This window comes from Lupinus angustifolius, chromosome LG16, assembly GCF_001865875.1.
Source record: "Lupinus angustifolius cultivar Tanjil chromosome LG16, LupAngTanjil_v1.0, whole genome shotgun sequence".
In the NCBI taxonomy this organism is placed as follows: Eukaryota; Viridiplantae; Streptophyta; class Magnoliopsida; order Fabales; family Fabaceae; genus Lupinus; species Lupinus angustifolius.
Window position 1 is genome coordinate 19,747,294 of NC_032024.1, and position 27,722 is coordinate 19,775,015.

The 27,722-nt window shown below is 33.6% G+C and overlaps 6 protein-coding genes across 8 annotated transcripts; 3 read left to right on the forward strand and 3 right to left on the reverse strand.

The window, feature by feature from the left end:
- Positions 46–5,203, forward strand: LOC109330382 (probable LRR receptor-like serine/threonine-protein kinase At5g45780). The gene is made up of 11 exons (XM_019564565.1): positions 46–455; positions 559–691; positions 875–946; positions 1,593–1,736; positions 1,854–1,925; positions 2,016–2,075; positions 2,836–2,903; positions 2,991–3,137; positions 3,225–3,563; positions 3,952–4,343; positions 4,800–5,203. The coding sequence occupies exons 1-11, from the start codon at positions 350–352 to the stop codon at positions 5,118–5,120; spliced, it is 1,854 nt and encodes a 617-aa protein (XP_019420110.1). The 5' UTR covers positions 46–349; the 3' UTR covers positions 5,121–5,203.
- Positions 6,615–8,444, forward strand: LOC109330156 (60S ribosomal protein L11-like). The gene is made up of 4 exons (XM_019564209.1): positions 6,615–6,776; positions 6,909–7,059; positions 7,144–7,339; positions 8,067–8,444. The coding sequence occupies exons 1-4, from the start codon at positions 6,630–6,632 to the stop codon at positions 8,260–8,262; spliced, it is 690 nt and encodes a 229-aa protein (XP_019419754.1). The 5' UTR covers positions 6,615–6,629; the 3' UTR covers positions 8,263–8,444.
- Positions 8,415–10,393, reverse strand: LOC109330155. Of its 3 annotated transcripts, none has more exons than XR_002105635.1 (4): positions 10,237–10,393; positions 9,297–9,611; positions 8,677–9,106; positions 8,415–8,645 (listed from the first exon to the last, which is right to left on the reverse strand). XR_002105635.1 is itself a non-coding variant. In XM_019564208.1 (3 exons), the coding sequence occupies exons 1-3, from the start codon at positions 10,337–10,339 to the stop codon at positions 8,757–8,759; spliced, it is 771 nt and encodes a 256-aa protein (XP_019419753.1). In that variant the 5' UTR covers positions 10,340–10,393; the 3' UTR covers positions 8,676–8,756. The 3 variants fall into 3 exon arrangements, 1 of the variants encoding a protein (XP_019419753.1); XR_002105634.1 differs by having other exon boundaries at positions 8,677–9,109; XM_019564208.1 differs by lacking the exon at positions 8,415–8,645 and having other exon boundaries at positions 8,676–9,109.
- LOC109328868 (pentatricopeptide repeat-containing protein DOT4, chloroplastic) lies at positions 10,605–13,404 on the forward strand. Its single transcript, XM_019562491.1, has one exon. The coding sequence runs from the start codon at positions 10,670–10,672 to the stop codon at positions 13,307–13,309; it is 2,640 nt and encodes an 879-aa protein (XP_019418036.1). The 5' UTR covers positions 10,605–10,669; the 3' UTR covers positions 13,310–13,404.
- LOC109330013 (receptor-like protein 51) lies at positions 15,287–17,054 on the reverse strand. The gene has a single exon (XM_019563967.1). It carries the CDS (start codon positions 16,902–16,904, stop codon positions 15,618–15,620), a length of 1,287 nt encoding a protein of 428 aa, XP_019419512.1. The 5' UTR covers positions 16,905–17,054; the 3' UTR covers positions 15,287–15,617.
- On the reverse strand, positions 23,840–27,722 carry LOC109330012. The gene is made up of 5 exons (XM_019563966.1): positions 27,088–27,722; positions 24,988–26,114; positions 24,644–24,811; positions 24,382–24,555; positions 23,840–24,097 (listed from the first exon to the last, which is right to left on the reverse strand). Exons 1-5 carry the CDS (start codon positions 27,512–27,514, stop codon positions 24,083–24,085), a joined length of 1,911 nt encoding a protein of 636 aa, XP_019419511.1. The 5' UTR covers positions 27,515–27,722; the 3' UTR covers positions 23,840–24,082.

The following is a 27,722-nucleotide window of genomic DNA, read 5'->3' on the forward strand; positions in this document are numbered from 1 at the left end:
TTTAGAACACAATTTGAGACAGCATCTCCATGTATTAAAACCATATAGCATGCGACAATGTCTGCCATGTTCCCAAATCTCGAGCTGTCTTCCTGGTCTTACGAATCCTCATTTCAATTTTTTTCGATTTTTGTATAAAAAATTGTTTTTTTATTTATTTTATGGAACAAAAAATTGTTTTTTACTATTCAACTTTTTTCTTTCGAGGTAGCAGTACAAGAGTCTTTTTTTCATTCCAAAAAGGGGTTGCAGTGTAATTGAAGCTGAGTAGAGTGAAAAGAAAAGATACCCAGCTAAAAAGTTTGAGACTTTTTGAGTTCCCAGTACTTAGATTCGGTTTTTGTGTTTCATGGAAGGTTTCAAAGTTGTTTTATGGCTCATCTTTTTGTTTCTGTGCAATTTGGTTGTTGAGTGCAGTGACAGCCTTCTCTCTCCAAAGGGTGTTAACTATGAAGGTTCCTTTTTTTTTCTTTTCATTGTCTCACTCTAGCTTTGTTTTCAATGGTTGGTTTAATTTATAGTTTTACTAACTTGGTTCACAAATTTGGTTTCTTGTAGTGGCTGCTTTGATGTCAATGAAGAGGGAGATGAATGATGAGTTGCATGTTATGGATGGTTGGGATATTAATTCGGTTGACCCTTGTACTTGGGCCATGGTTGGTTGTTCTGCTGAGGGTTATGTCATTTCACTGTAAGTTTTGTCTGTGAAGAACGGAAATATTTTAACATTTTGGTGTTTGTTAAAGACTAGTGTTTTTTCTGACACTTATTCTAGCAATTCTGTTATGAGAAATGTTATGTTATATCCTCCTATAAATTCTCTAAATAAAGAAATTGATGTATGTTACTGATTGTAATTTGCTGCTGTTGGCAGGGAAATGGCGAGTGCAAGTTTATCTGGAACGCTTTGTCCAGGAATTGGAAATTTGACCCACCTTCAAACATTGTGAGTGTCTTTTTCACCCATTGCTACAAGCAATGGTCTATACTTATTGTATTGTTTGACTCAGATGGTAATGATTTTGATTTATGTTTTGTATTATAGATTGGAGACTGTGTTATTTTATTGCCTTATTGATCACTCTCAGCCATCTATAAACATCTAAGAACTAAGTTCACTCTATTTTTGGAAATTGAGAGTGGGTTGTTACATCTCAAAGTAGCGTTTTTTCAAATTCATATTTTATGTGTATAAATCAAATTAGCAATATCTGTGGGACACATATCCTGTGTTTAGGATTTGCTTTGCAAGAATGGTGCATTTTTAGGCTGTTATGTTAGCAATATGAGTAGTTACTAGTATTACCATGATGATCACTAGCTAGGTTAAGATATGTGCAACCAACTTGGTAGATGGGATGAAACCGCATTTTCTTTTGGAGAGTTAGATAAAAGAATGGATTTGGAAAGACAATGTGAAGGACAGTGTGTTTAGTGTGTCCAACTTCCCATAATTATTATCTCGCTAATGATCTTGTATGTTAGCCACCATGTATTACAAGGAGAAAAGTGCATTAGTCAGCAAATATATTCACTTCATTTTAATTATCTGCCTTTTCTTATCACTGACTTTTTCCGTGGTATTATGTTAGGTTATTGCAGAACAATAAGTTATCTGGTCCTATCCCTGCTGAGATAGGAAAGCTGTTAGAGCTACGGACCCTTGACCTTTCTGGTAACGAGCTCGCTGGTGAAATTCCTAGCTCTTTGGGCTTTTTGACTCATCTAAGTTACTTGTGAGTTGGCTCGACAAATAGATTTAACAAGCATGATATTCTTCTTGCTTATTTGGTTTATTCATTAGCCTTTCTCTAACTGTTTACTTCCTAATTTATTCACGGCAAGTTTTTCAGGCGGCTCAGCAGAAATAAACTATCTGGACAGATCCCTCAACTTGTTGCTAATCTCACTGGCCTTTCATTCTTGTATGTGCTCTATGCCTCCGTCAAAGTTTTGTTATATTTTTGTTCTTCAATCCTTCAAAGCTAGTTTCATAACCATACTATATGTTGTAGGGACTTGTCATTCAATAATCTCAGTGGTCACTCTCCAAAAATTCTAGCAAAAGGTTACAGGTGAGTTCTTTAATAGTATAAGATTTTGCCCAAATATTTACCATTTTTAATCCCAATCATCTTCATGAAAAAAATTGAACACTTGTACTACTTGCATGTTCAGTGGTTTCTTTTTACTTACAAATTATCTGCCATGGTTTATTCAGTTAGTGTATATAAGCATTACTTAATTGAAGCCCTTTCATCTTTTATGGATTATTTAACCACAGTTTCTTGTAGGAGAACATAATCTTTGCTTAATTTAGTAGTTAATACTTAATACTTAATACTAAATAATAACCTGGGACAGTAGCTACAGTTAATACAGAGGGATTAACTTACAGTTTCTTAAAATGGGTTTTCTCATGAAATTTTGAAGGGAAACTAGGGTATTAATTAATCATGGAAGTGCAAGTACTGAAATCTAATTGAAATTGCTAAACAGACTAGTAAAACTTACCAGGGAAACTTGGAATGTTCCTTTTTCTGATTGGTGCATGAGTCCAAAGATGGATAGAAATAGAGTCTATTTATAGTAAATTTGGAACCTCCATATGATGTTTACTATCGACTGAAAACAAGTTTAACAATTTCAAGTAACTTCAATTATATGAAGCTAAAAACTAGCATAGCTATAGGCTTTTGAGGATCATGGTCTCCGGCTCACCGCCATGCCGAAAATAAATAATACATTAGCTTTTATTCTTTTTTGAAATTTAACTTTTTGCATGCATCAAAGTAGTTTCTTGTGTTGCCTGACGTTGCACTTCTTTGAACATAGTATTTCAGGAAACAATTTCCTCTGCACATCTTCACAAAGTTGTATGAATGTTTCAGAACTATTAAATGGTAATTTAGTTTCAAGTTTAAGATGTATTAATTAAAACCATAATAATCAGTGCACTGAAGTAAAAATCAACCATTACTCAATTGCAGATACAGGGTCATCTCAGAAAGTCAGTAGCCATCACCGGAAGGTGCTTTCTGTTGTTATTAGCATTAGTTGCACTTTCGTAATTTCGGTGATGCTGCTTGTCTATTGGTTGCAGTGGTACAGATCACGCATCCTCTATTCATCTTATGGTACTTCCTGAAATGAACTACAGTACTATTTTCCTCCCTTATAAACATGCACATATTCTGACAATATATACTACTTGACATTTGAAGTGGAGCAAGATTATGAATTTGATATTGGTCATTTAAAGAGGTTCTCCTTCCGCGAATTGCAAAGTGCTACTGCAAATTTCAGTCCAAAAAATATTGTAGGACAAGGTGGTTTTGGTGTTGTCTACAAAGGATGCCTTGCAAACAAAATGTTGGTAGCCGTGAAGAGGCTGAAAGATCCCAATTACACTGGAGAAGTGCAGTTTCAAACTGAAGTTGAGATGATTGGTATGGCTGTGCATCGGAATCTCTTGCGTCTTTATGGATTTTGTATGACACCAGATGAAAGGTTACTTGTTTATCCTTTCATGCCCAATGGCAGTGTTGCTGATCGGTTGAGAGGTTTGTTCCATATTAATTCATCTGTACAGTAATTTTGGTAAATATATCCAAAGTAGATATATGCCTTCTTATAGTTGAAATTATTATAAAAGGCTTTGTTTTAGATCAATGATATTTTGTGATTCTATTACCTAGGGAAGTCAACATTGTGATTTTCTGTGTATTTGTCCATGGAGTTGGTATTTAGAGGCCTAAATCTTATATTTCCGACATTTTCAAGTTGCAGCACATATTATCTGTAATAATTTTTAGAATGTCTAGGTATCTATACAAATAGATAATGTTTTGATACCTCCAAAATTCATTCAGATTATTAAGTACATATCCCCCTGTTAACTTCTAATGTCTCTCAAGTTTAACGGATTTTCTCTTATCCTTTTTTCTGCAGAAACATGTCGTGAAAAGCCAGCTTTAGACTGGAACAGGCGAATGCATGTTGCTCTTGGGGCTGCCCGTGGTCTTCTGTATTTGCACGAACAGTGCAGCCCAAAAATAATCCACAGGGATGTTAAGGCAGCAAACATTTTGCTAGACGAAAGTTTTGAAGCTGTGGTGGGGGATTTTGGTCTTGCTAAGCTCTTAGATCAAAGGGATTCACATGTAACTACTGCAGTGCGGGGTACTGTAGGGCACATTGCCCCGGAGTATCTCTCAACTGGACAGTCTTCCGAAAAAACAGATGTTTTTGGATTCGGCATATTACTTTTGGAGCTCATAACAGGACAAAAGGCACTGGGTACTGGAAATGGTCAGATCCAAAAGGGAATGATTCTTGACAGGGTAAGTACTAACTTTTTCAAACTGTTTTGATGCTCATCTTTCATATTATATACTTGTTCTCCCTTGAGTCTTTACTTGTTGGCAATGATATAATCTTGGTTCTTGATCTTGACTTGAGAGGCTTGAGACAATACTCATGGCTTGTATGTAAGATTCTGCATGGAGCCTAGCTGGCTAAAATTGTAGCTTTATCTGTTTTACCCTTGTGAAAGTCTGAAACATTCTGTGTATCTTTGTCAAAATTTAGTTTGCCTCGAAATGTTCGCGGTGCTGTTTTCCAATAAGAATATATTATGTGGCAGCTCATCAATGAAAATATAATGTCTAACATCTAGTACAAAAAACAGTGCCTAAGTTATGCCCTTCATAAAATCTATATCTTTCTATCCTAAAGTTTGCATTGACAACAAGTTAGAACAATATCTTTCATGAAATCCACATCTTTCTATCCTACAGGTTAGAACATTATCCGAAGAGAAGCGGCTCGAAGCGTTAGTTGATAGAGATCTAAAGGGGTGTTTTGATCCAGTAGAATTGGAAAAGGCAGCAGAGTTGTCTTTACAGTGTACTCAGTCACTTCCTAGTTTGCGGCCGAAGATGTCAGAAGTCTTGAAGATTCTAGAAAGCCTAGTTGGACAGTCATTGAGGGCAGAGGAGTCACAAGGGGGAGGTAACCTTTATGATGAAAGGACTTGCAGTTTCTCTCAAAACTATAGTGATGTTCATGAAGAACCTTCCTTTATTATTGAAGCAATTGAACTTTCTGGGCCTAGGTGACAAAGGAGTGTAGTGTATTCTATTTTGCTTAATGTAAATGAGTTTTGTAATCTATCAATATATAACAGTATGTTTAATTTTCATTCTCAGTTTCTCACCCCTTTATCTGTGGGATTAATGCTTAATTGTTGTTATATTAAATATATTTTTTGAGCTTTGTACAATATGCTAGTATGATAATATTTTGTGTATATATTCATATAGTTTAAAATAAATTAAAATTTTGGGACCCCTAAATATCATTGGCCATAGTGGTAGCTCTTCTGACCCACCCTAGAGTGGGGTTTACATATCTACTTGGTCGAGGGATCAACAATATTAATTGCTCATAACCTAAACTAATAAAATAAAATTAATTTAAGTATCTCCTCCTGCCATTGAAATCATGACACGTGTCATGTTTCACTATTTTCTATAAAAATATTTTAAAAAATAAATAAAATAACACACATGTCACATTTTTATTGGTTAGAGGAGATAAGTTATCTCCTTATACAAGGAGATACATTATTCTCTTTAACTAATCCTTGGATATTGCATCAATTTTCATAAAATAGCCGTGACAAAAAATTTGATGGACTCTTAATGTGTTTGTACAATCCAATTTGGCCCAAGTAAGATTGACAACTTGGGGTCTTGACCATGGGCTACTCGATGCAGAGGGGATAAACCAATAAAAAGATTAATTTATCTGATTTTTTGTTATCAATATCCTAATTGATATCTATTTGAATGGCATATTTAGCTTGTGAGAGAATATGGTAAATTGGGAAGATGATTAATATAGCCTCCTTACAAAGTGAGCATATTAATCAATCTTTATATTCTTATGGTAACATGTGTTACTTGTAAGTTAATTAGTTAATTTTAATGAACAAAGCATAACTTTGTTAGAGAATACATTATTTTTCGGTTGATATAGACGATTCAGTCAATATTTTTATATAACCAAGGCTGACAATAAACCAAATCAACTTGATATTCTTTTGAAACTCGACTTGCTATTTAGGTTGACAAATTAATTTGAGTTGAAACTCATTAAAAAAAAAACGAGTCAAACTTAAGCTGAATACAGTTTAACATATATATATATATAGAAAAGCTTGTGTAGTATTTTTTTTATAAAATACATTGGTTATTTGAGTTGTCCAAATGAACCAATTCGAGGTGAGTCGAGTTTCGAACTAAACAAATTCTGATCGAACTGAACCAATGTAACCTCTTGTTTAACTTGGTTTGACTGGTTTGCCTGCTACTTTTAACATTCGATAGAGTTTTTTGAATGAGGAATTATATCTCCCTCAATATGTTCAATTATATATATATATAACTGACAAGGTGTTGGTCTAATAATGTAAGACCACATTAGATCCTTAAGATCGATGATTTAATTCCTAAGAGCAACACTTGTTGAGAGACATAACTACAAATTCTGAAAGAGATACATTTGGTAATACAAAAAAAATCGACAGGTATGTGAAGCACTAAGTACACTTTTCCCTAAAATAAATGAGGCAAGGGTGTTATGGTCTTTTAAGGTTGCATACAATACTGAACTCAAATGCAGTCTCCAAAACCCTAGCAATAGCATACATACCTCATTGTGGTGGCTGCGCTTCGTTCCTTCCTTCCTCAACCCAACTCACGAACGCCATGGTATCTCTCTCTCTCTCTCTCTCTCTCTCTTATTAGTTAAACACTCATAATCAACTGCAATTAGTTACTAATCAATTATACATGTTAACATTAACAATGCTAATAATGTAATTAATGAATGAAATCAAATAGGCATCAGAGAAGAAGTTAGCGAACCCAATGAGGGAGATCAAGGTTCAGAAGCTCGTCCTCAACATCTCCGTCGGCGAGAGCGGTGATCGTCTCACCAGAGCCGCCAAGGTCTTAGAACAATTGAGTGGCCAATCCCCTGTTTTCTCCAAGGGTATTGTTTTCTTTTTATTTGTTTTGTTTTCCTGTTAGATAGAAAGGGTTTCAATTGTTAATGTTTTTATATTTCTTTTGATAGCTCGATACACCGTGCGGTCATTCGGAATTAGGCGTAACGAAAAGATTGCTTGCTATGTCACTGTAAGGGGTGATAAGGCAATGCAGCTCCTTGAGAGTGGGTTGAAGGTCAAGGAGTATGAACTCTTGAGGAGAAACTTCAGTGATACTGGTTGTTTTGGATTTGGTATTCAGGAGCATATTGATCTCGGAATCAAGTATGTTACTTACAACCATCCTGTTTTGTACTTTCATTATTATACAAATGCAATCAATTATATATGAAGCATCGATACGAGACTTGGAGCCGATACAATACCGATGCATAAAATGATCGAAGTATTGTATTTCATTTATAGAAGTATGGGTACTATGATTATTATATGGTGTACTTGCATTCATACTTATATCCAGTTTTGAAGTTGGACTATTGGTGCTACAGTTTGTGATATGTAATTAAGTAAAGATGCTATATCTTATCATTTATCATTAGGGAAGTTGCATCTAATTCACATGCTATTCTACATGGCTGAATATGATGTCCAATTTTTTTGCCTCTTGTCGTTTCAACATAGCTGATCTTTTAAGTTTCTCATGCTTTCTACTCACCATAAAAGTAATGTTTGAGCTGTAAATGAGGACATAATTTAGTTGCTGTTTTTGTGTGCTTGTGGTGCCCTTATATAGTAAAGGTTATGTAGCATTGTAACACTGTTAAACATGTTATATTTTCATTAATGAACTGTTACACATGTTATGTTCTTGTTGAAAAAACTACACACACATACAAAACAGTACTTAAGTTTTGTTCTTTAAATGGTTTTATGTGGTTTCATTGGAAATCAGAAGATTGAAAACAGTTCTCAGCACTGACATGTCTCAGAGATTTGTGTATTATTTCTGTCTGTTACTTGGGTTTAATCTTGTTTCTGCCTTGCGATTCAGGTATGATCCTTCAACCGGTATCTATGGGATGGATTTCTATGTAGTTCTAGAGCGCCCTGGATACCGTGTTGGTCGACGCAGAAGATGCAAAGCCCGGGTTGGAATTCAGCACAGGGTGACCAAAGATGATGCAATGAAGTGGTTCCAAGTTAAATATGAAGGAGTTATCCTCAACAAGTCCCAACAAATTTCTTAAGCAAGAGTACTATAAGCATGTGACAATTGTTTTTTATTTGTTTTGGTGGGTTGTTACCTAATTTTGTCTAGCACTGTCGAAATTTGAAGGGATTTAGTTAATGTTGCTCAGATTTTGGTTATGTTTGACTTTAATTCAATGTTTAGTATTTGTGTTTTAATTGAAAGATCAATATTTTGTTATAACCCTCTTAATTTGTTTCAACACACAAGTCAATGAAGTCTAAAGAGGATACATATCATTGATATCAATCAGAAGGGAATGGATACTCTTATGTGTTTTTCACATGATATAATTATTTGAAGCAAGTCACAAAAACCTTAAACTTTGCTCAACTGCTTGGGGGTTTTATCAGCTGTGGAGCCCTATTTAAGGTTTTTGTTCCTATTTTTCTCTTTAGGGTGATCTTATCGTATGAAAAACACATGTGAGGATCCACTCAATAACATGACCAGCGAAAAAGGAATTGTGGAAATTAACAAAAGGGATGCTGTCTAGGATTTAAGTGTTTTGATGAGTTCACCCTTCTTCAGTTTAGAGAAACCTTTCAGGCCTCTTGACTTAGCTAGTTCTTTCAACTCTGCAACTTTAAGTTCCTCTAGTCTCTCTGATTGTGCCTGCTTGTCCCCCATAATTGCTGGGAATGGATCATTATGTAGCCCTATTTCCATTATTCCTCTTGGTGTTGATAGAGATGTAATAGGAGATTTCTTTACAAAGTTTGATGGTGGCCGAATCAACTTAAAATCTGATACATGTAGATGTTCTTTTACCTCTTTCTGCTTACTGGTCAAGCCTATTCTCTTAATCAAAGCTTGTTCTTTTGCCCTCTTTGAAGTTTTACCTGCTGTAATTAGAGAACCATATGAGAAAACCCATGAGAAAGAAAATCAATGTGATACTTTCAAGTCATGAGGTACTTCAAGCTTCACTACCACAGAATCACTTTATTATAGCTTTTTGGGGTGGTCACATTATCATGTGAAAGCTTACTTAAATATTTTTCATTGCTACAATAAACACAATGACATTACCTTTCACCTTCTTTGGATCACCAAGAATATCTAGAATTGATTTTATAGAGGGCTTCTCATTGTTTTCTTTGGAACTTTTCTTTTCAGTCTTCTGTGAAACACCCTTTGATATTGAAGACCGTATCCTCTTGAATAGAGCAATTATCTCTTTATCCTCAGAAGACTTAGATTTTTTACCATCAAATGTTTGGTGTCTTTTGTTTTCATTCCTCCTATTGGTTTCACCTCCTTTGTGACCATCAGATCTTATGCTTGAATTGGTAAATGGAGAGATAACATTTTGAAACACTAAGGGTGATGGTTGAACTGCAACCTCTGCCAAATTGAACAAGCTGCATCAAAGAATTATCTTCAGTATCTACTCTACAATTTCATACCCAGCATCAACATATCAGTAGCCTAACACAAATAATCAAATCAAACTATACAACAATAACCAAACCTTTATCCCAGTAGGTGAAATCGACAACATAGATCGAATGATACCATAATGTTATATCATAAATCATATTAGTTGATAAAACATTAATCTCTAAGTCTTTTTTAATTGTTTCCCCTATAATTTTTCTTAGTCTCCATTTTTCTCTAGGAATTAGACTAACTCTCATCCATTAAAAAAGGATGACTACTAGAAGATTGCATAATTTTGGCATACAAAAGCACATTCTCACTAGTCAGATACACTTGTTATGATTTGGCAACTAATGTTGAAGCATATGACAAATGAGAACAACCATACAACAATCAACCAACAAGTTCAGATGGAAAATCATTAATTTCTGACAATATCTCAATCACTAGTATTTTAACTACCCAAGTTAACAATTATTTCTACACAAGCAGTAGGTTACTTTCTGCTAAGTTTTAGAATTCAATATCTTTAAGAATTTACAGAAAACAAGAAAAGAAAATCCAAGGAAATTTGGAATGAAGTTTGTACCTTTCATAGACATCAAAGATTTTCCTACATACAACTGCTTGCTGAAAATGAAAGACATAGGGAAGCCATGAACATGATGAGAATGGAAAGTAACTGCAACCATCTTTCCTAGAACAATTTCAAATCCACAAATGAATTAGAATCACACACCTCTCTCCATTTCAACATTTATATTTCATTTTTTGTTATTCTTTTCACACATGCAAAATACGTAGTCCACAATTTTCTGTGCCGCGTGTAAACACGCGCTGTCACTGCGGCTACAAAACACAACCCATTTCTTCATGTGAGACACACGTGAACCGAATAAGAAAAAAAGGAAAAAATATCATAACATTTTTAGATTAATTTTTTGTTGTTGTTACTGAAGGGATTAAAAAAATATAAATTTAACTTGGCATTTAAAAAAGGGAAAACCCTCTGACATAGAACAATGTTGATAACAATGGTGAAAAGCATATCAGAATTCAGCACCTATGTTACTTTCAACAGCCATGAAAACAAAGCAAAATATGTCATACCATCAAATTATCTCATACACTTCAGAAAACCTTCAAGAACAACCTTATTATCTTCGAATTTCGATGTTCCTCGTTGCAGCATTATTGTCAATGCCACTACCTTGTTGACCGACACCGTGAATAATAATGTAAACACCAAAATTGGCAAATTCTGCGAAGTGGGTAATCTCAGAAACGCCATGGAATTGCTAAAAAAGTCAAAAAAATCAGAACTTGACTTGAATACGTACTGTTCTATCTTGCAGCTCTGTGCTGAGAACAAGTGTTCGAAAGAGGGTAAGATGGTCCATTCAATTATCTCTTCCAATGGGGTACCAATTGAAGGGGTTTTAGGTGCAAAATTGGTGTTCATGTATGTGAGTTGTGGAGATTTAAGAGAAGGGAGAAAGATATTTGATCAAATTCTCAATGATAAGGTTTTTCTATGGAATCTTATGATGTCTGAATATGCAAAAATTGGTGACTATAGCCAAAGTATATATCTTTTTAAGAAAATGCAGAGATTAGGGATTGAAGGGAATTCTTATACATTTTCATGTATCTTGAAGTGTTTTGCAGCTTCTGGAAAGGCAGGGCAGTGTAAAAGGATTCATGGGTATATTTATAAACTGGGTTTGGGTTCTTATAATACTGTTGTTAACTCTCTAATTTCGGCTTACTTTAAGTGCGGAGGAGTTGATAGTGCACACCAGTTGTTTGATGAATTGAGTGACCGAGATGTTGTGTCCTGGAATTCTATGATAAGTGGGTGTGTGATGAATGGGGTTTCCCACACCGGACTCGAGTTTTTCATTCAGATGCTGGTTTTGAGGGTGGGTGTGGATTTGGCTACATTGGTCAATGCTCTTGTTGCATGTGCAAACATTGGAAGCCTTTCTTTAGGTAGAGCACTTCATGCCCAAGGAGTGAAAGCTTGTTTTAGTAGGGAAGTTATGTTTAACAATACCTTACTAGACATGTATTCAAAATGCGGTAATTTAGAGGGTGCAATTCAAGTTTTCGAGAAGATGGGCCAAACAACTGTTGTTTCTTGGACTTCAACCATAGCTGCTTATGTAAGAGAAGGTCAATATGATGATGCAATCAGGTTATTCTATGAAATGGAAAGTCAAGGTATTATTAGGCCAGATATTTATACTTTGACCAGCGTCCTTCATGCGTGTGCTTGTAGTAACTCTTTGGATAAAGGTAGAGATGTACACAATTACATTAGAAAGAACAATTTGACAACGGTGTTGCCTGTGTCTAATGCTCTTATAGATATGTATGCAAAATGTGGAAGCATGGAAGAAGCTCATTCAGTTTTCTCTCAAGTTCAAGTTAAGGACATCGTTTCGTGGAATACCATGATTGGAGGTTATTCAAGAAACTCTCTCCCCAATGAAGCTCTTAAACTTTTCGCTGAGATGCAACAAGGATTAAGGCCTGATGGCATTACAATGGCTTGTGTCCTTCCGGCTTGCGGAAGCGTAGCAGCTCTGGAGAGAGGCAGAGAGATACACGGGCACGCATTGAGAAATGATTACTCTTCAGATTTGCATGTAGCCAATGCACTTGTTGATATGTATGCAAAGTGCGGGTCGCTAGTCCAAGCACAAGCACTCTTTGATATGATTCCAAGAAAGGATCTGATCTCATGGACTGTTATGATTGGTGGATATGGCATGCATGGGTTTGGAAATGAAGCAATTTCCACTTTCGAGAAGATGAGGACTGCGGGTATTGAGCCTGATGAGATTTCCTTCACTTCCATACTTTATGCTTGCAGTCATTCTGGGTTACTGAATGAGGGATGGGAATTATTTAATTCCATGAAAAGTCAATCCAATTTTGAGCCAAAGTTAGAACACTATGCTTGCATGGTCGATCTCCTTGCTCGTACTGGAAATCTATCCAAGGCCTACAGTTTCATCAAGACAATGCCAATTAAACCAGACGCTACAGTTTGGGGAGCCTTGCTTTGCGGATGCAGGATCCATCGTGATGTTGAGCTAGCCGAAAAAGTGGCCGAGCATGTTTTTGAGCTAGAGCCAGAGAATACCGGATATTATGTTCTTCTAGCGAATATCTATGCAGAGGCAGAAAAATGGGAAGAAGTAAAAAAGTTACGAGAGAAGATCGGTAAAAGGGGGTTAAGGAAGAGTCCGGGCAGTAGCTGGATAGAGGTAAAAGGCAAATTTTCTGTTTTTGTTGCTGGTGATACTTCACACCCTCAAGCCAAAATGATAAACTCTTTGCTCAAAGAATTCAGAATGAAAATGAAGACTGAAGGTTATTCTCCTAAGATGAGGTATGCTTTGATTAATGCAGATGATATGGTGAAGGAAGTGGTTCTTTGTGGGCATAGTGAGAAATTAGCCATGGCTTTTGGTATATTAAATTTACCACCTTGGAGGACTATTAGGGTCACCAAGAATCTAAGAGTATGTGGTGATTGTCATGAGATGGCTAAGTTCATGTCCAAGACAACAGAGAGGGAAATTATCTTGAGAGATTCAAACCGGTTTCACCATTTCAAGGATGGCTTATGTTCTTGCAATGGTTTCTGGTAAGAGTGTAATATCTATGCAATGTCATTAGAATTTGATGAATAACTATAACTCGTTGATAATTAACTGTGGACAATGGTTCCTTGTATCTAAGTCGTGGATAATTGTCAAGTGTTGAAAATCTAATGTGACTTATACTGCTGAAAATGATAATGGAAACATTTAAAGTGAAAATCACTCCAGCACAATATACCTTTCATCTGCGTCCTTGTAAAATTATAAAGATAGTACCAAGAAAGTGAGAAACATTATGCAAATAGCATTTATCAAATCATTACTAGCTAAAGACAGGTTTCTACAATTGTACTCAAGCACAATGATGGGCACATGAGTTGGCATTTATGGAAAATTAGTCTAGTACTAGTAAATATCATTTTGATTTACAAACTATAAATGAACCAATGGGACGACTGAACTTTATTGGTATAACGAAGGTATCCGCTTATCTTATGATTAAAAAATTAATATCTTTCAGAGTCTATGACTCTCTCTGGAAACAAACCAACCGGAGGGAATTTAAATGATATTAGATATTGAAAGAATTGAAATTCTCTCTTGTATGGGAAGAAAATGATAACATAACATGAATACAATTTTAATGATACATATTTTTAATTGTTTTGAATAAAATAATTAAAAATTATTAAATATATTATTTTTTCTAATATTGAACTTTCTATATACTATAGATGATCCCAACTCGACATTGATAACCTTCTTCATGTCACAGAATAACAGTTTTTACTTCTTTAGAAAATAATAATTAAAAAAGAAACTGCAAAGTTTTAATAAAATATAAAATTAATTGCACAGCTATAACGGTTGCAAATATATGGACACAATAATTACAACCAGTTCCAGGTGATCAAAATTTCTCATTTGCTGATCAACTTAAATATTTACACAAATCTGCTTAAGATTGTAATAATTTCTCAAAACAAGATGACCAAATGATGTTTTTGTAGGACCCTCTAATTCTAAGTGAGTGCATATTCTAGGAGGTCACAACATATATAGTGAATAAACAACCATCCCTATATTTCTACACATTTTCACCGAGCTTACATTACACTTTATCTCACTTCATATACTATTTCCTTCTTTTTTTCATGTCATATTCTAGAATAAGTACTAAGTTACCATGAAGTTAGTCTAATGGTGTAAGACCTTATTAGATCTCTAAGATTGATAGTTCGATTTCTAAAAATAACATTTTATTAGGATATCTTTGATAATACCTAAAGATGTGAAATAATATATTTGATAATACCAAAAAAAAAAAAATAACATGCAAAGAATGGATATCAGTCTAATTTTGAAAAGGAAGAAGTGATAGTTCATTTATGTACATAAATGAAGGTAGAAAAGACAGCTCATATCCAACCATAAAATTAAACTTGGAGCGGTGCCAGATTATCCACAATCATATTCTCCTCTTAGCAAATCGACATCACTGACCATCCTGAACTTGGGATCTTGTCCCTTTCTCCTAGTCAAGCTAAACTATATGCTCATATTGTCCCCACAAATAATAGGAAGGTCACTATTCTACCTAGCTATATGTGTAGCACAACCTGAAATAAGTGCCATAACATCAATTGTGTTTGACCCAACCGCTACCAATTAGCCTCTAATCACCATGTAAACAAAAAGTGTATGAAAAGTTCAAAGATGCTTATTGCACAAGTAAAATAGATCTTTCAGATACCACATGCATCTTCTCCACCTTTTACTCCAAGCTACTAAAAATATACCTTCGATTTTTGAAGCCTAACATTCCAGCTGATACAATTCTATATTAACTGCTCACCATATTTGAACAACATTAAGAAAATAACTTTCGTTTATATATGTTTATCTATTCTTTCTTAATACTCACATGAATCAAATGTTATGATAATGTATAGAAATGCAATAAAAACTAATTTCTCATTCCATATAAACTCATTTCACTTCACAAGTAATTGACTAAAGCAGAGATAAAACACAACTTCAATGTAATGATTCTCCTTTCCTTTTTCTATTATGCACCTTTTACATATATTGTCTCACCACCTAAATATAACAGTTCTTTGTTTTTTTTCATTTTCCGAAACTTAATCTGTAACAATTGTATAACAAATAATCTAATGAAAAATTTAATATCTACGTCTTGTACACTATCAATACATCATTCCAACTATTAATGTGTATTGCTTTTCATTATATTGGAAAAAAACTCTTACCCCAAACTATGTTCTTATTAAAACAATCCCTTAACTAATTTGATCAATTTTACCCTAATCTAAAAACCTGAAATAAGAAAATTCTTTTAGCGACAACATTTTGCGCACATAATCATCAAAACTATAAGAAAAACAATGGAAGAAAGAGTAATAGCCACACCAAGAACAAACTTGTTAGGCCCATGATGATGCTTTTTCGTGTTCTTGCTATCATCTTCATTACCATCACTGTAATCATCATCACTGTTATCATCTGCAGAAGAACCCTTGCTAGGTGCAGAAACTGGCATTCCATATTTATCACAAGGAGAAACCCCAAGCTTCAATTTTGAAGACAGAACCGAATGGTTATAACACAAGTTACTATTCCCACCAACGTTAAACACTTCCAATTTATTTATAAAACTCTGGTTAAAAGGTAAAACCCCGTGAAGGTTATTGTTTGCTAGATTCAAGTGTTTGAGATTCTTCATTTGAGAAATGAACTTCGGGATTGTACCATTGAGCTGGTTTGAACTCAGATCCATGTGAACCAAACCTGACACAGCAGAAATTGAATCTGGGATTGACCCAGAAAACGAGTTTGAAGCTAAAGATAGAAACTTTAGTGAAATTAAGTCACTAATAGAAGCTGGTATTTCACCAGAGAGAGAATTTGAAGAAAGATTCAAACTTTGAAGGGTGTCAAGGATAGTAATGGAAGTGGGTATGTTTCCTTTTAAGTGATTATCAGAAAAATCAATGTGGGTGAGATTAGAATGAACATGCCCAGGAAGATAACCAGTGAGATTTGCATGTGAAATGGTTAAAGATTGAAGCTTGTTCATGTGGGCAAGTATAACATAAGGTCCAGTAGCTTTAACTTGAACATTAGTAACAGTGAGTTCAGTTAAATTTTGGAGCTGTGAGAGCCACGCGCCGGTGACCCTACGGAGGCTGTTGATGGCGGTGAAGGAGCGGAGGGAGGAGATGAGTTCAGGTGGGAAGCGGATGGGAGGGACGGGGCAGTTAAGAAGGTGGAGGGTGTTGAGAGTGGAGAGAGATTTGAGAGCAGTGAAAGAGAGTGCAACATAGGAGGGGCAGTTTGAGAGGGTGAGTGAAATGAGGTGGCGAAATGGGGTGGCGGCGTCGCATACGGTGGCGTTGTTGTAGGAGGGTTGGGAACATGGGTCCTTTGAAGTTGGGATGTTAAGGGATTGTAAGGCTCTTACTTGTTTTGGATCAAGAGTTGAAGAAGAAGAAGAAGAAGATGATGATGACGGGGAAGAAGTGGGAGAAGGGGTTGGAGTGAGAGTTAGAGATGTTGTAATGTTAGAGAATAGGAAGAGGGATATGAAGAGAGATGAAAGTTGAAGTGGTGGTGGTTGTTTCATGGCTCAATGGTGAGAGAGAAAAAAATACATGTGGTGATGTGAAGAGGGAAAAGAAAAGAGAGTATTGGGTTTTGAACTAGTTGAAGGTAATGGAGTGAAGGGTGAAGAGAGGAAGAGATTGGATACCACACAATACATGAATATTAAATGAGGGGAGAAGAGAGAAAGAGCGTACACAATCCATCAAAATCACATACCAGAGATTATTCAAATCAATCAATATCATACAAATTAGATACTAACATTAAAGAATTGGATTATTGGCGTAAGATTTTATTAGATTCTTAGATAGATAAAATGTCAAATATTCTATTTCAAAAACAAGATTTATTAAGAAAAACAACTATACATTTCAAAAGAGATTAGTTATTTGTCCATATTGTATAAGATAATGGTGATTATAACAATGTAATATGTAATGCTAATGCATAATATCAGAGGCAAGAGAGTCGCAGGCTGTGATATTACAGTTGTTGTTGGGATGGGAATGCATTTGTTTATTGATTTATTCTCTTTGATTTGGATTTATTTAGTATTCACAGAATAATACCACCTCTCATTTTGAAATGGGGGAGAATAACCACTTTCAATTTACTAAAGACAAGAAAATATATATATAATTTTTTTTTTTGATGTTAATTATGACTTAAGTTTACCAGGGTGTTACCCTACCTTAATGGAGCTTATAAATAACTTTTTTTTAGCTCAACTTTCGGCCAAAATAACAATTGTTGTAAGTTAGCTTCATAATTGTATAGTTCAATTCAAGAGATTAGTTAGTTTAGTGAAAGAGACTCATCATTTAATACCATGTTCAACTTCCTTATTTAATGAATGAGACTTATAACTTTCATAAGAATCAGAGGACAGATCCAAACACATTCAAGGGTAATTTTCTCCTTTATATTTAAATAAATGTGACTATTCTTCAATTAGTTAATTTTGATATCTTACACATAACACCTAATTATGATTAATATGTTAAAAATTGCATACAACAACCTTGAAATGGACAACATATACTTGAATGGTTGTTACATATATTATTAAATAGAATAAATAACCATTTGGTCCCTCAAAGTGTAATGGTTAGTTAGTCATTTTAATAAATGACAAATGAAAACTACACCTATAACTTTTGAAAGATCTTATTATGGGTTCTTTTGGTCCTTATTCCTAAATAAGCGAGAAAGAGTGAAAGTATACTTTTTATGTGGCAAACATGAAAGTGACTAAAAATTAAATTGTCATAATGAAAGTATTAGAATTGGATTGTTGCATTTGAAAGATACATGTGAGAAATAAAAAAGATACTAATTAGAATTTTTTGTTGTTGTTAAATCTAGCATATATTTAGATTATAAAGACATTGTCCATAGATGATTATCTTTTTACCTGTTGAATTTATATTATATTATTTATCTTTAATATCATTGTTAAATGTTAAAGTAATTTTTGAGTTGATTTTGTTGGAAGACAATAAATGAGCAAAAATGATGGTAGAACCTTTATCAGTTTATTTTAAGCACCATGTGCTATGACTCTTCTTCAACTATTTAGAGTTATGAGTGATATTATTTAAATAGTGATGTTATATCCTCCTATTAATTCTTTTACTTACAAAAAAAGAAATTGATACATATAACTTGTAAATCAATTATTAATAAATAAAATATCAACTTATGATATATGTCATTTTCTTATGAGTATGAACATATAATAGGACTACATATTATTTTCCTTATCTAAAATATTGTTTTACATTGCATGCAAATGTAACATATTTTTTTGTAACATATTCACTTTATTTTACCATTCAAATTGACTCCAAGGTGGTTTTATTGTTGGATCTCCCAAAATGGTGCAATCAAGGCTTTATATAACAACAACAAGATCATAACCAATTGAATTCTTGATATTCTGGATTATTGAAGTACTGTTATAAAAAACATACTTCATGGAAAGGCTCTATTAAAAAAAATGCTATTTTTGAAATGAACACAAAATCAACACTAACCTCTTGTATCATCGAATAATAACTTCTTTTGGAGTAGAATGGAGACAAGACTAGTCACATATCTAAAATTTATTCTAAAAGATGAATATAATAAGCCATAGCCTCTTGTGGAAGTAATGATTTCTCTGTTAATATTAGCAGAAGCATGAAAATATAAGTTATATCATGCTTTTGTCATCCCAAGATAGCCAATTTTATTGTTATATTAGAATCATAAATATTTTTTGCTAGTTTAATGCTCCTTAACAAAATTGAACAATTAAAAGTAGGTTAACAGCAAAATTAAAAGTAATGACTACAATATTAATCAGACTCGTAAAAATTCAATAATAAATGAACAATGTATTTACAAATTTCTTTTTATGTTTATAATAAAAAGTTAAATATAATTTCTAATAAGGTTTCTCAAACGACAACATTTGTGTCTCCTTATTAGTTACTAAATTGATATTTTTTTTTTCATAACTTGAGCTCTAAGTAGGATTGGCTCGTGAGGGTGTGGGAGAAGTATGTATCACATGATCAATAATTAATTGGGACTCCACATATTTTTACCTATATAATTGACAAGTATGCTATTTTTTAATTCTTTTTAAAATTTACTGGATTATTAATTATTATTACTTTACATGTAAATAGATTAAATAATTTGTTAGTTATAATGATCATTGTTTTATATTATCATATAGTTGATGTATAATTAAAATAGTGGTATGACCTATAGTAAGAGAAATATGAGACTTTTTAATGTTGATTAAGAAAATATTTCATATAAGTAATTCCACACTAAATAAAAATAACCAAACTGAAAAGAAAATATATTTTATGTTCTCACGATTTAATATATTTGATTGTAAAAATATTATATAATTAAATTATTTAATATACAATGAGTATTCATTTTTTTATTGTTTGAAGTCCTCAATCTTTTTATCAGATTTTAATATTCAAATTTCGTATAGTTAAATTAGGGGTGTACATTTGATTTCACATCACACCTATAAATTGTTAAGACCAACACTGACTCTAATGAATCATATATGTATATATAATATCAGCCCCTCAAAGTATTCTCTAGAGTATAATATTTTGGTACTGAAAATGTAAATATATATATATATTTAGTTGTATCATCTATTGTTCATTTGTATTACTTTTATTTAAGAGTTAGTGATAATTAAAAATGAATGACAGATAATATAATAATAGTGTAAAATTTCTTACATTGTCAATGTATACATTATTTTCTCTAATGTTTAATGCATCATGTATAATAAAATGTGGAAATGGAGTCACATTTTTAATTTATATATTTTTCAAATATGTTAATATAAGGAAAATAAAAATAAAATGAAAGATAAAAATAAATAAATAAGTGTCTATATATATTAAATACATTTTCAAATAAATTAATTCTTTACCCATAAATTGGATATAGTACTATATATCACTATAAAAACTACCATATTTTATTATTTAGAAGTAAATATGCAATTACAGAACTCCTATATTATATTCACCTAGGTAACTAAACATAAACGTTTCATTCTTCTGCTTTCCAGAGAGGAATCATTTTAGCAGAATCTATAATTTTCTACTCAACTGATGTATTTATTATTATTGTTCTAAATTCAAACTATAAACAAGTTATAAAACCATTTATTCAAATTCCTAAAGTTTAATTTTCTATAGCAATTGAAGTAAACTTTTATGAGAATATGGGGTACCTGGCTTAGCCCATAGCAGCAAAAGGCATGGATATCCAAATTTGTCAGAGAATATATGCAAAGACAAAGATTGGTCAACTACAAGGTTGGGATAGTCAAGTCATTTCAAAATTTGAAGTCATGGAAGTAATAGAATGATATCATAATATTAATTAGGTGACGTCATTTTATAGTTTACTATATATTCTCATAAATAAATATTTACTTTCAGGAAACTAAACATCATTTTTATTTTTAGAGTAAATTACATTGACACCTCCTGAGTTTTAGAGAAATTACACAAACCACCCTCACTTTTTTTAACTTACATAAACCTCCCCTAGTTTTGTATTTTCATTACACTGACCACCCCTGTATAAGAAATAAGTGTAATTTTTTAAACAAAAAATATGATAAATACAATAAGTTAAACAAAATATGATATATTGTGTAGGCAAGTCCAAATAATATACAAATCAATGTATCTTTATTATTTTTGGTTGCATACTGCATCAACATTTCAAAAGAAATATTGTTTAAATATAGTGTAACGAACCAAACATAATAAAGAAATATTGACTCATATATTATTTGGACTTGTCTCCACAATATATCATATTTTGTTTAACTTAATTGTATTTATCATATTTTTTGTTTAAAAGATTACACTTATTTCTTATGCAGTGATGATTAGTAATGAAAAGTATAAAAATTAGGGGAAGTTTGTATAGATGTAAAAAAGTGAGGGGTAGTTTATGTAATTTCACTAAAACTCAGGGGGTGTTAGTGTAATTTACTCTTTTAACTAATATAATTTTCTTGTACAACAAGTACTCTTAAGAAATGAGAATTAGTACATCAAATTAGGGAAGAATACATATTCTCATTTCAATAAAAATAACATAAAAATGGATTGATGAAGATGCTCAAACAACAAAGAAGGGAAATAAAAATACTACACGAAATTTGTCCCATGCAAGGAAAAGAAAGGGCTAAGTAACACTATTTTTCCCCTTCAATTTTACTTAAAATTGCCTAACAAATTTCAACATGGAACTAATGTTTCTGACTTGCACACGCTAGAGATCAAGTTACCATTACAACATTTTACAAATGGTCAAAACTTTTGGTAAGCATTGTTGTTATGACTTAATAATGTACATAAATGCATGTCTGAGCAATGGTTTTCCACTGCCAACTCTACCAAGTAACCCAAATAGTGGTGAGCATGAGTCGAATTGAGAGAGGTTAAAGCTCGTTCCTTATTCAGTTCTAAATGTTGGACGGATTATTTTTTCCAACTCAGACCTAGCCATAGACTTGAAGCTAATCTGACCCTAAATATTGATTGAGTCATCCTTTAAACCCGAACTCCACCCTATAGTCGATTAAATATGTATATATATTATTAATCATGTATATATGATAAAAAATTATAGAATCAATGATACTTTCAACCAAAAATATATCATTACTCTATATACAATTAAACAGACACACATACAAACATTGATAAGTGAGAGATCATGGGACGAGTCAGGTTGGACTATGCTTGGTCTCTACCTGATCCTAAATATTAATGAGTCAATTTTCGAACCATACCAAATAAGCAAGTAGGGTAGGATCCTACTCACCCCTACCCACAAATGTGTTTATCTAAACCAAACTAGAGAGAACAAAGAAGCCAACAACACTGACTAAAGAATAACAAAGGTTGGTGTTCGGTTTTGGGACCCACGGGATCCTTGAGGAAATGATAGAGATAAAATATGACCCAAAATGAGAAGAAAACATTTTTATTTAAGTATATTTCATAACCCGGAAACCTTTCATTTTTCTTTAATCCCCTCAAAAACTCAACTCACAAAGAGATTAAGGTCTATTTGTGAGTTAAGTTTTAGAGGGAAATGAGAGAAAAAATGAGACTTTGAAGTCATCTCACACGTCTATTTTATGGCTCTCAAGCTTTTTTTTTCTCTCTCTTCCCCTCTAAAACTTAACTCTCAAACATGCCCTAAGTGAATGAGTGCATCACAGAATCCAACAACACCAACAATGTTAACAATGATAAGGGTTGTTGGAGGAATGAAGAGTGTAGTCCATTTGATAATGTATAGTTCACCAAACTTTGCATCATCATCATCATCAGCTTCTGCTGTGGCTGTTAAGTTTGTATCAACACCTGCCAACATTTTTAGCAATCCTTGGACCACTGCAAATAGATGAGCTGAAACACCTCCAAATCTCCAATCACCCAGAATTGTTCCTTTCGCAAAACAAATCTTCGAAACTATGACTTGGAAGGCTGCATCAAACTAGACAGAACAATTTGTTGAAACAAATTAGTCTAATAATAGCCTTAATTCATATACTGCTATATACTGATTTGTTGCTATAAACTGTTTTTTTTGCTTGCAAAGCTACACATTATTTTGATTTCATATTACATTTGGAGAAGTTTTTGATAGAGAACAATACATTGTTTGATCATATACTCAATCCCCCTAGGGAGAAAAGATTTTGGTTTGGTTGATGACAACTTCATAGTTCATTCTTATTCTCCTTATGTATAGAAACTAGGCTCTGTGCACCTTATTCTTGGGGAGCACATCTGCTATCTCACAAGTTGTGTCATTGTATATATCATTAGCTTGTGATTAGTTGAAAAAATATATTCAAGTTAAATTTTTCATAATAAACTATTTTTCTGACCAATCATAACTAATAACACATGCAATGACACAAACTGTAAAACACAAATGTGTACCCTTATTCTTCTTATCAAATTAAGCTAAACATGTTTAGCATTTATAACAGTTGGTATTTGTGTTACTAACTACTAAAGTACACGTTTCTATTCTATGTTGTTCTTACATCAGATTATATCACTGCCATGTGCAAAGTACTACACTACCTCTGTGTAACTGTATATGCCATTTCTTTCTACTATTGTAGTTATATATACCTACACGTTGTGCCATTTACCTAGAGGCTTGATTTATGTAATCCATAACTCAACTTCTGTCATAAATTTCCATCATCAGAAAACATACTCTTCCTTGAAAAAAAATATTGCTCTTGGGCTTATGCCATGTAAAGTGTTTTTCCTCAAAATATCCTCTCACCCAGTTGGTCTGGTCGATAAAATCTGGTCGATAAGTGAAAGACTAATCTCTCGCCTTACATTTATGCACCTAAGCGCATACTTCAGAAGATCAAACAGAAGAAGTTAGTTAATGTTAAGTGGCATGCATGGTACTAATCTTTACTTAGCACAATGTCAATATCAACAAAATACATATCCCCCCCTTTCCTTATACTGTTATACATTGCATTCAGATGAAGCAGTTGCTTTTGTACAAGTAGAAACTCATCCCAGAAATGGTTAATATATAATGGTTTTTAATTACAGCCTCATCGTGTCTCTTGCAAATCTACAAAGCAGCACTGTAACGTCACTTCCAAAATTCCTGAAAATAGAAATCCATAATTGGTGCATCACTCATGTTAGTATGTATATCACAGAACTGTTTTTATAGAAGTGCAAAGAGCACCAATGATAATTGAAAATCTCTACGCCAGCCCATGTTTTGGAAGAGTCATGGTGACTCCAATCTTTTGGAGAGGTCAAAATCGAGTTCACCTCTTCCTAAGTGGTAAAGCTGACATTCAACCGAAAATTGGGTCACAACAATCAGCTAGTGAAGCAAAGAAATATTGTGTAGGAGTAGAACTTTTAGGCAAAGGGAAATACCTCAACATTTGTGTAGTTTACATCAATCCCAGCTTCCATAAGGCAACGGTAAGTTTTATATCGCTTATAACACCGTTCTGCTTCACAATCAAGCCATAAGCTCCTAAACAGTGAAGCTTCTGAGGGCATTTGTTTCTCAAACTCTAGACTTTTCCCAAGACTTCTACGAATGAACTGAAACAATGAGAATTCACACATTTATTTCAGAATTCATAAAAATAAAATCTAATTGCATTATAGTAACCAACACAAACATTGGTACCTGAGCAATTTCATTGCCCATCTCAGTGCATTGATCACTGCTAGATGCAAAGGAATTCTGTCCACTCTGAGCAAACACTTTAGAAATGCTGCTTTTCTGCATATAATCGTTCCACAGATACGGCTCATGAGGAACAGCCAGGGTCTTTATACTTGTCACTCCATGTCCCTTAAATGTAGACATTTACATCTCAGTTTCAAGTGTAAATAGATTGATCATAAATGGAAAATGAAAGGGGCACAGCATGAGTTGACATGGAAAATAAAAGGGCACAGCACAGTTTCAAGTGCAAATAGATTGTTCATAAATCGCTTATTGCTTATAAGACATGAATTCATAAATACCTTGGGGTGCTCTAATGACCTGTCAAGACAATATGAACTATCTGCATGAGTTGAAACAAGGGTTGGAATCATTTGGCCACATGTTTTTGTGCTAATAATATTCAGATTATTAATGATTTGATGAATCGTATCACGATCATGTTCATTATATGAGTCTACACTGTCCACACAGGTTTGCACAAGCAAATCTGAAAGAACATGCATTGCGCTGACTATCATCTGACAACCAGGGTTTGGAGAATTGATTAAAGACTTCAAAACATCTTGAAGTGTTTTACAAAGACCAGTATCAACACCAACTCGAGATGATGATAATGTTGAACTTGTCATTAAAGAATGACCATTGGCTGGGAACATCCCACTAATTGAGCCACTAGACCCGGGATCTTTAGTTCCCTTCACAAAGTCATCAACACCCACAATAGTTGCAAGCTTTCCTTTCGAAGCTGAACAATCTTCTTTAGAAGAAGATTTAGTCCCCAACGACATAGAATGAGAATTTAGAACCAGATTTGCAGAGGACCATTTTCTATCGTTAAGCATGTTAGATGCCTTTTCTTTTCCACTAATGTTACTAGAAGACTGAAGCACAGTTCCCATATTCAACTCTAATGGGGATTCTGTCATAACAGTTTTCATGAATATGCTCTCTCCTGACAACAATTTAGTAGCTATAGGTGCAGTAGACTTGGACGACACAAAATCATCCTTAATGTACCCTATACCAGGAAAGAACTGTGGAGCTCGAGGATTTAAACTGTTTTGTTTTTCGGTTGCTTTCTCAACATGGTGAATTTTTTCAGACCCTGAAATTGTTGATGAAGTTGGACAAATGGTCATGGTCCCCTTCCAACAAGGAGAATCCACATCAGAGTCACTGTCACCAGAACTCTGAGAAGTCTGAATTTGAGGAGCGTTTTTAGCAGAGGACATATCTGCTGTTGATACCTTGAGAGGGTCAAGCTTATAATTTGACATAAGAAAAGAGCTCGATTCATCAGTTGCGTGTATTGTGCCTATACAATTTGATACAATGTCTTTCCCCCCAGTAGTTCCAGTGCTTTTATTGAAAATACCATCAGACACTGCAATAGAGGTATTCTTCAACCCATCAACGCTATGCTTACCTGTATATATCATTCCAAAAATTTCTCAATTATTTGTCCTATCTTAAGAAACTTTACATGAAGCATAAAAAATATAATCAAAATCCAAGAATTGATTCTAAAACGGGAGCAAGCTTTTGATGTCTTTGGCAGTTGAAATGATTCTATTGGTTCACAGAAAAACCAATTGTACTATATACAGGGTGTGTAATTGAAACTGTTAGAAGAACTAGCTTTAAGGGTATGGAATAAGGAAAAGAGTGATGTAATGAGATGGGGCACAAAAGACAAACTCCCAAGAATCTTATTTACACTTATAGTAGAAATGTAGAATCAGTCTTAACTAAATTAAAGGATATTTACAAAAAACAATAAGTGAATAACTTTTATTGGAAAACTAAGTACACAAGTCTCTTTATTAGAAACTCGGTCTTTATTAAATTAATTTAGAAAGCAAGCTAACGAATATAGGTATGAAATATATTGTTAAGATAGTTCCACATCGGATTAGAATATGTCCAAGACAGCCAATCCAACGCCTTATAATGCTTAGGCATTCATCACCCTTTGAGCCGACTTTTAGAGTTGAGTTACGCCTAGCATGCATGGTTCCAGTAGATATCCTAAAAGATCATCGAATAAAGATTTTGCTATAGGTTTTTCTATAGGCAAATGTTAATATTTTGTTACTAATTGGGTTTGAACCCTCGATCTCCTTATCACTTCACTCCTTAAACCCCATCCCAACCACCTTATGGCTCCCCAATTTAGCTATAACTTATAAGTAAAAGTGTTAAACACTTCCACTATCAAATATAGAAATCCTAATTCACCAAAAACAAAATAGAAATCCTACATTTCTTCACTTTACAGGCTATTAAGCTAAAATGAAGTCATGAAGTGAAATTATAAGCATCATAATGAAACTACATAACCCTCATCATTCACGCAAAATAAAATTGCAAAAGAGATATCACATGCCACAATAAACTACCTTGTTGAAGCATGCTACCATCATCAACTGAACCACCCCCATCATTTCCTTTGCCAAACAAACTCTCATGAAAATCCACTCCTTTCTTCCCATATCCTAAACCAGTAACATTTGGTGAGTAAGTGGGCTCCACAATTTCAAAGTGTGACCAATTAATCCCATCAAAGTCACCATATTTCTGAAATTCCAGAGAAGGGTTCTGTTCAAAAAGGGTTTTTTCCTCTCTCTGAGTGGTCAAGGTTGAAACTTTATAGTAATCCTTAGAACCCAAGTCAGTTTTTTTAAATGAATCAAGCAAAGAGCTAAAAGGGTCACTATTAGAGTGATCAGAGGAATGAACAGAACTAGAAGGGTTGATAGTGAAGGGTTTTGCAAGTGCTGATAAACGTGTGGTGCTCAATGAGGTACCTTTTTTACCCTGATTCATCTTTATCAGTGGATTTGGAAGGTGAAAGGTCAAAAACTTGGTTTCAAAATGCAGAGAATGGAAAGGGATAAACTTAGAAGAGAGTAATATCAACAGTGGTGGGGTTTTTGAGATGGAAGATTAAAGAAGGCGAAGTGATTGACTTTGAACTTTGAAGGTTTCTTAAACTTCTTTGCTAAGCACCATCGTCAAAGAATTCTTTTATTAT

What these genes read in the sequence shown, in the direction of transcription:
- LOC109330013 (XM_019563967.1), bottom strand. Translation starts at nt 16,904, where the DNA reads ATGAAACAACCACCACCACTTCAACTTTCATCTCTCTTCATATCCCTC.
- LOC109330156 (XM_019564209.1), top strand. Translation starts at nt 6,630, where the DNA reads ATGAGGCAAGGGTGTTATGGTCTTTTAAGGTTGCATACAATACTGAAC. An exon ending in ATCCCCTGTTTTCTCCAAGG is followed by an intron (nt 7,060 to 7,143) that starts GTATTGTTTTCT and finishes TTCTTTTGATAG; the next exon opens with CTCGATACACCGTGCGGTCA. An exon ending in CATATTGATCTCGGAATCAA is followed by an intron (nt 7,340 to 8,066) that starts GTATGTTACTTA and finishes CTTGCGATTCAG; the next exon opens with GTATGATCCTTCAACCGGTA.
- LOC109330155 (XM_019564208.1), bottom strand. Translation starts at nt 10,339, where the DNA reads ATGGTTGCAGTTACTTTCCATTCTCATCATGTTCATGGCTTCCCTATG. An exon ending in ATCTTTGATGTCTATGAAAG is followed by an intron (nt 9,612 to 10,236) that starts GTACAAACTTCA and finishes TCAATTTGGCAG; the next exon opens with AGGTTGCAGTTCAACCATCA. An exon ending in TGATCCAAAGAAGGTGAAAG is followed by an intron (nt 9,110 to 9,296) that starts GTAATGTCATTG and finishes CTCTAATTACAG; the next exon opens with CAGGTAAAACTTCAAAGAGG.
- LOC109330012 (XM_019563966.1), bottom strand. Translation starts at nt 27,514, where the DNA reads ATGAATCAGGGTAAAAAAGGTACCTCATTGAGCACCACACGTTTATCA. An exon ending in GGTCATTAGAGCACCCCAAG is followed by an intron (nt 24,812 to 24,987) that starts GTATTTATGAAT and finishes TCTACATTTAAG; the next exon opens with GGACATGGAGTGACAAGTAT. An exon ending in TGGGCAATGAAATTGCTCAG is followed by an intron (nt 24,556 to 24,643) that starts GTACCAATGTTT and finishes TCATTGTTTCAG; the next exon opens with TTCATTCGTAGAAGTCTTGG.
- LOC109328868 (XM_019562491.1), top strand. Translation starts at nt 10,670, where the DNA reads ATGTTGATAACAATGGTGAAAAGCATATCAGAATTCAGCACCTATGTT.
- LOC109330382 (XM_019564565.1), top strand. Translation starts at nt 350, where the DNA reads ATGGAAGGTTTCAAAGTTGTTTTATGGCTCATCTTTTTGTTTCTGTGC. An exon ending in GAGGGTTATGTCATTTCACT is followed by an intron (nt 692 to 874) that starts GTAAGTTTTGTC and finishes TGCTGTTGGCAG; the next exon opens with GGAAATGGCGAGTGCAAGTT. An exon ending in CTCACTGGCCTTTCATTCTT is followed by an intron (nt 1,926 to 2,015) that starts GTATGTGCTCTA and finishes TATATGTTGTAG; the next exon opens with GGACTTGTCATTCAATAATC.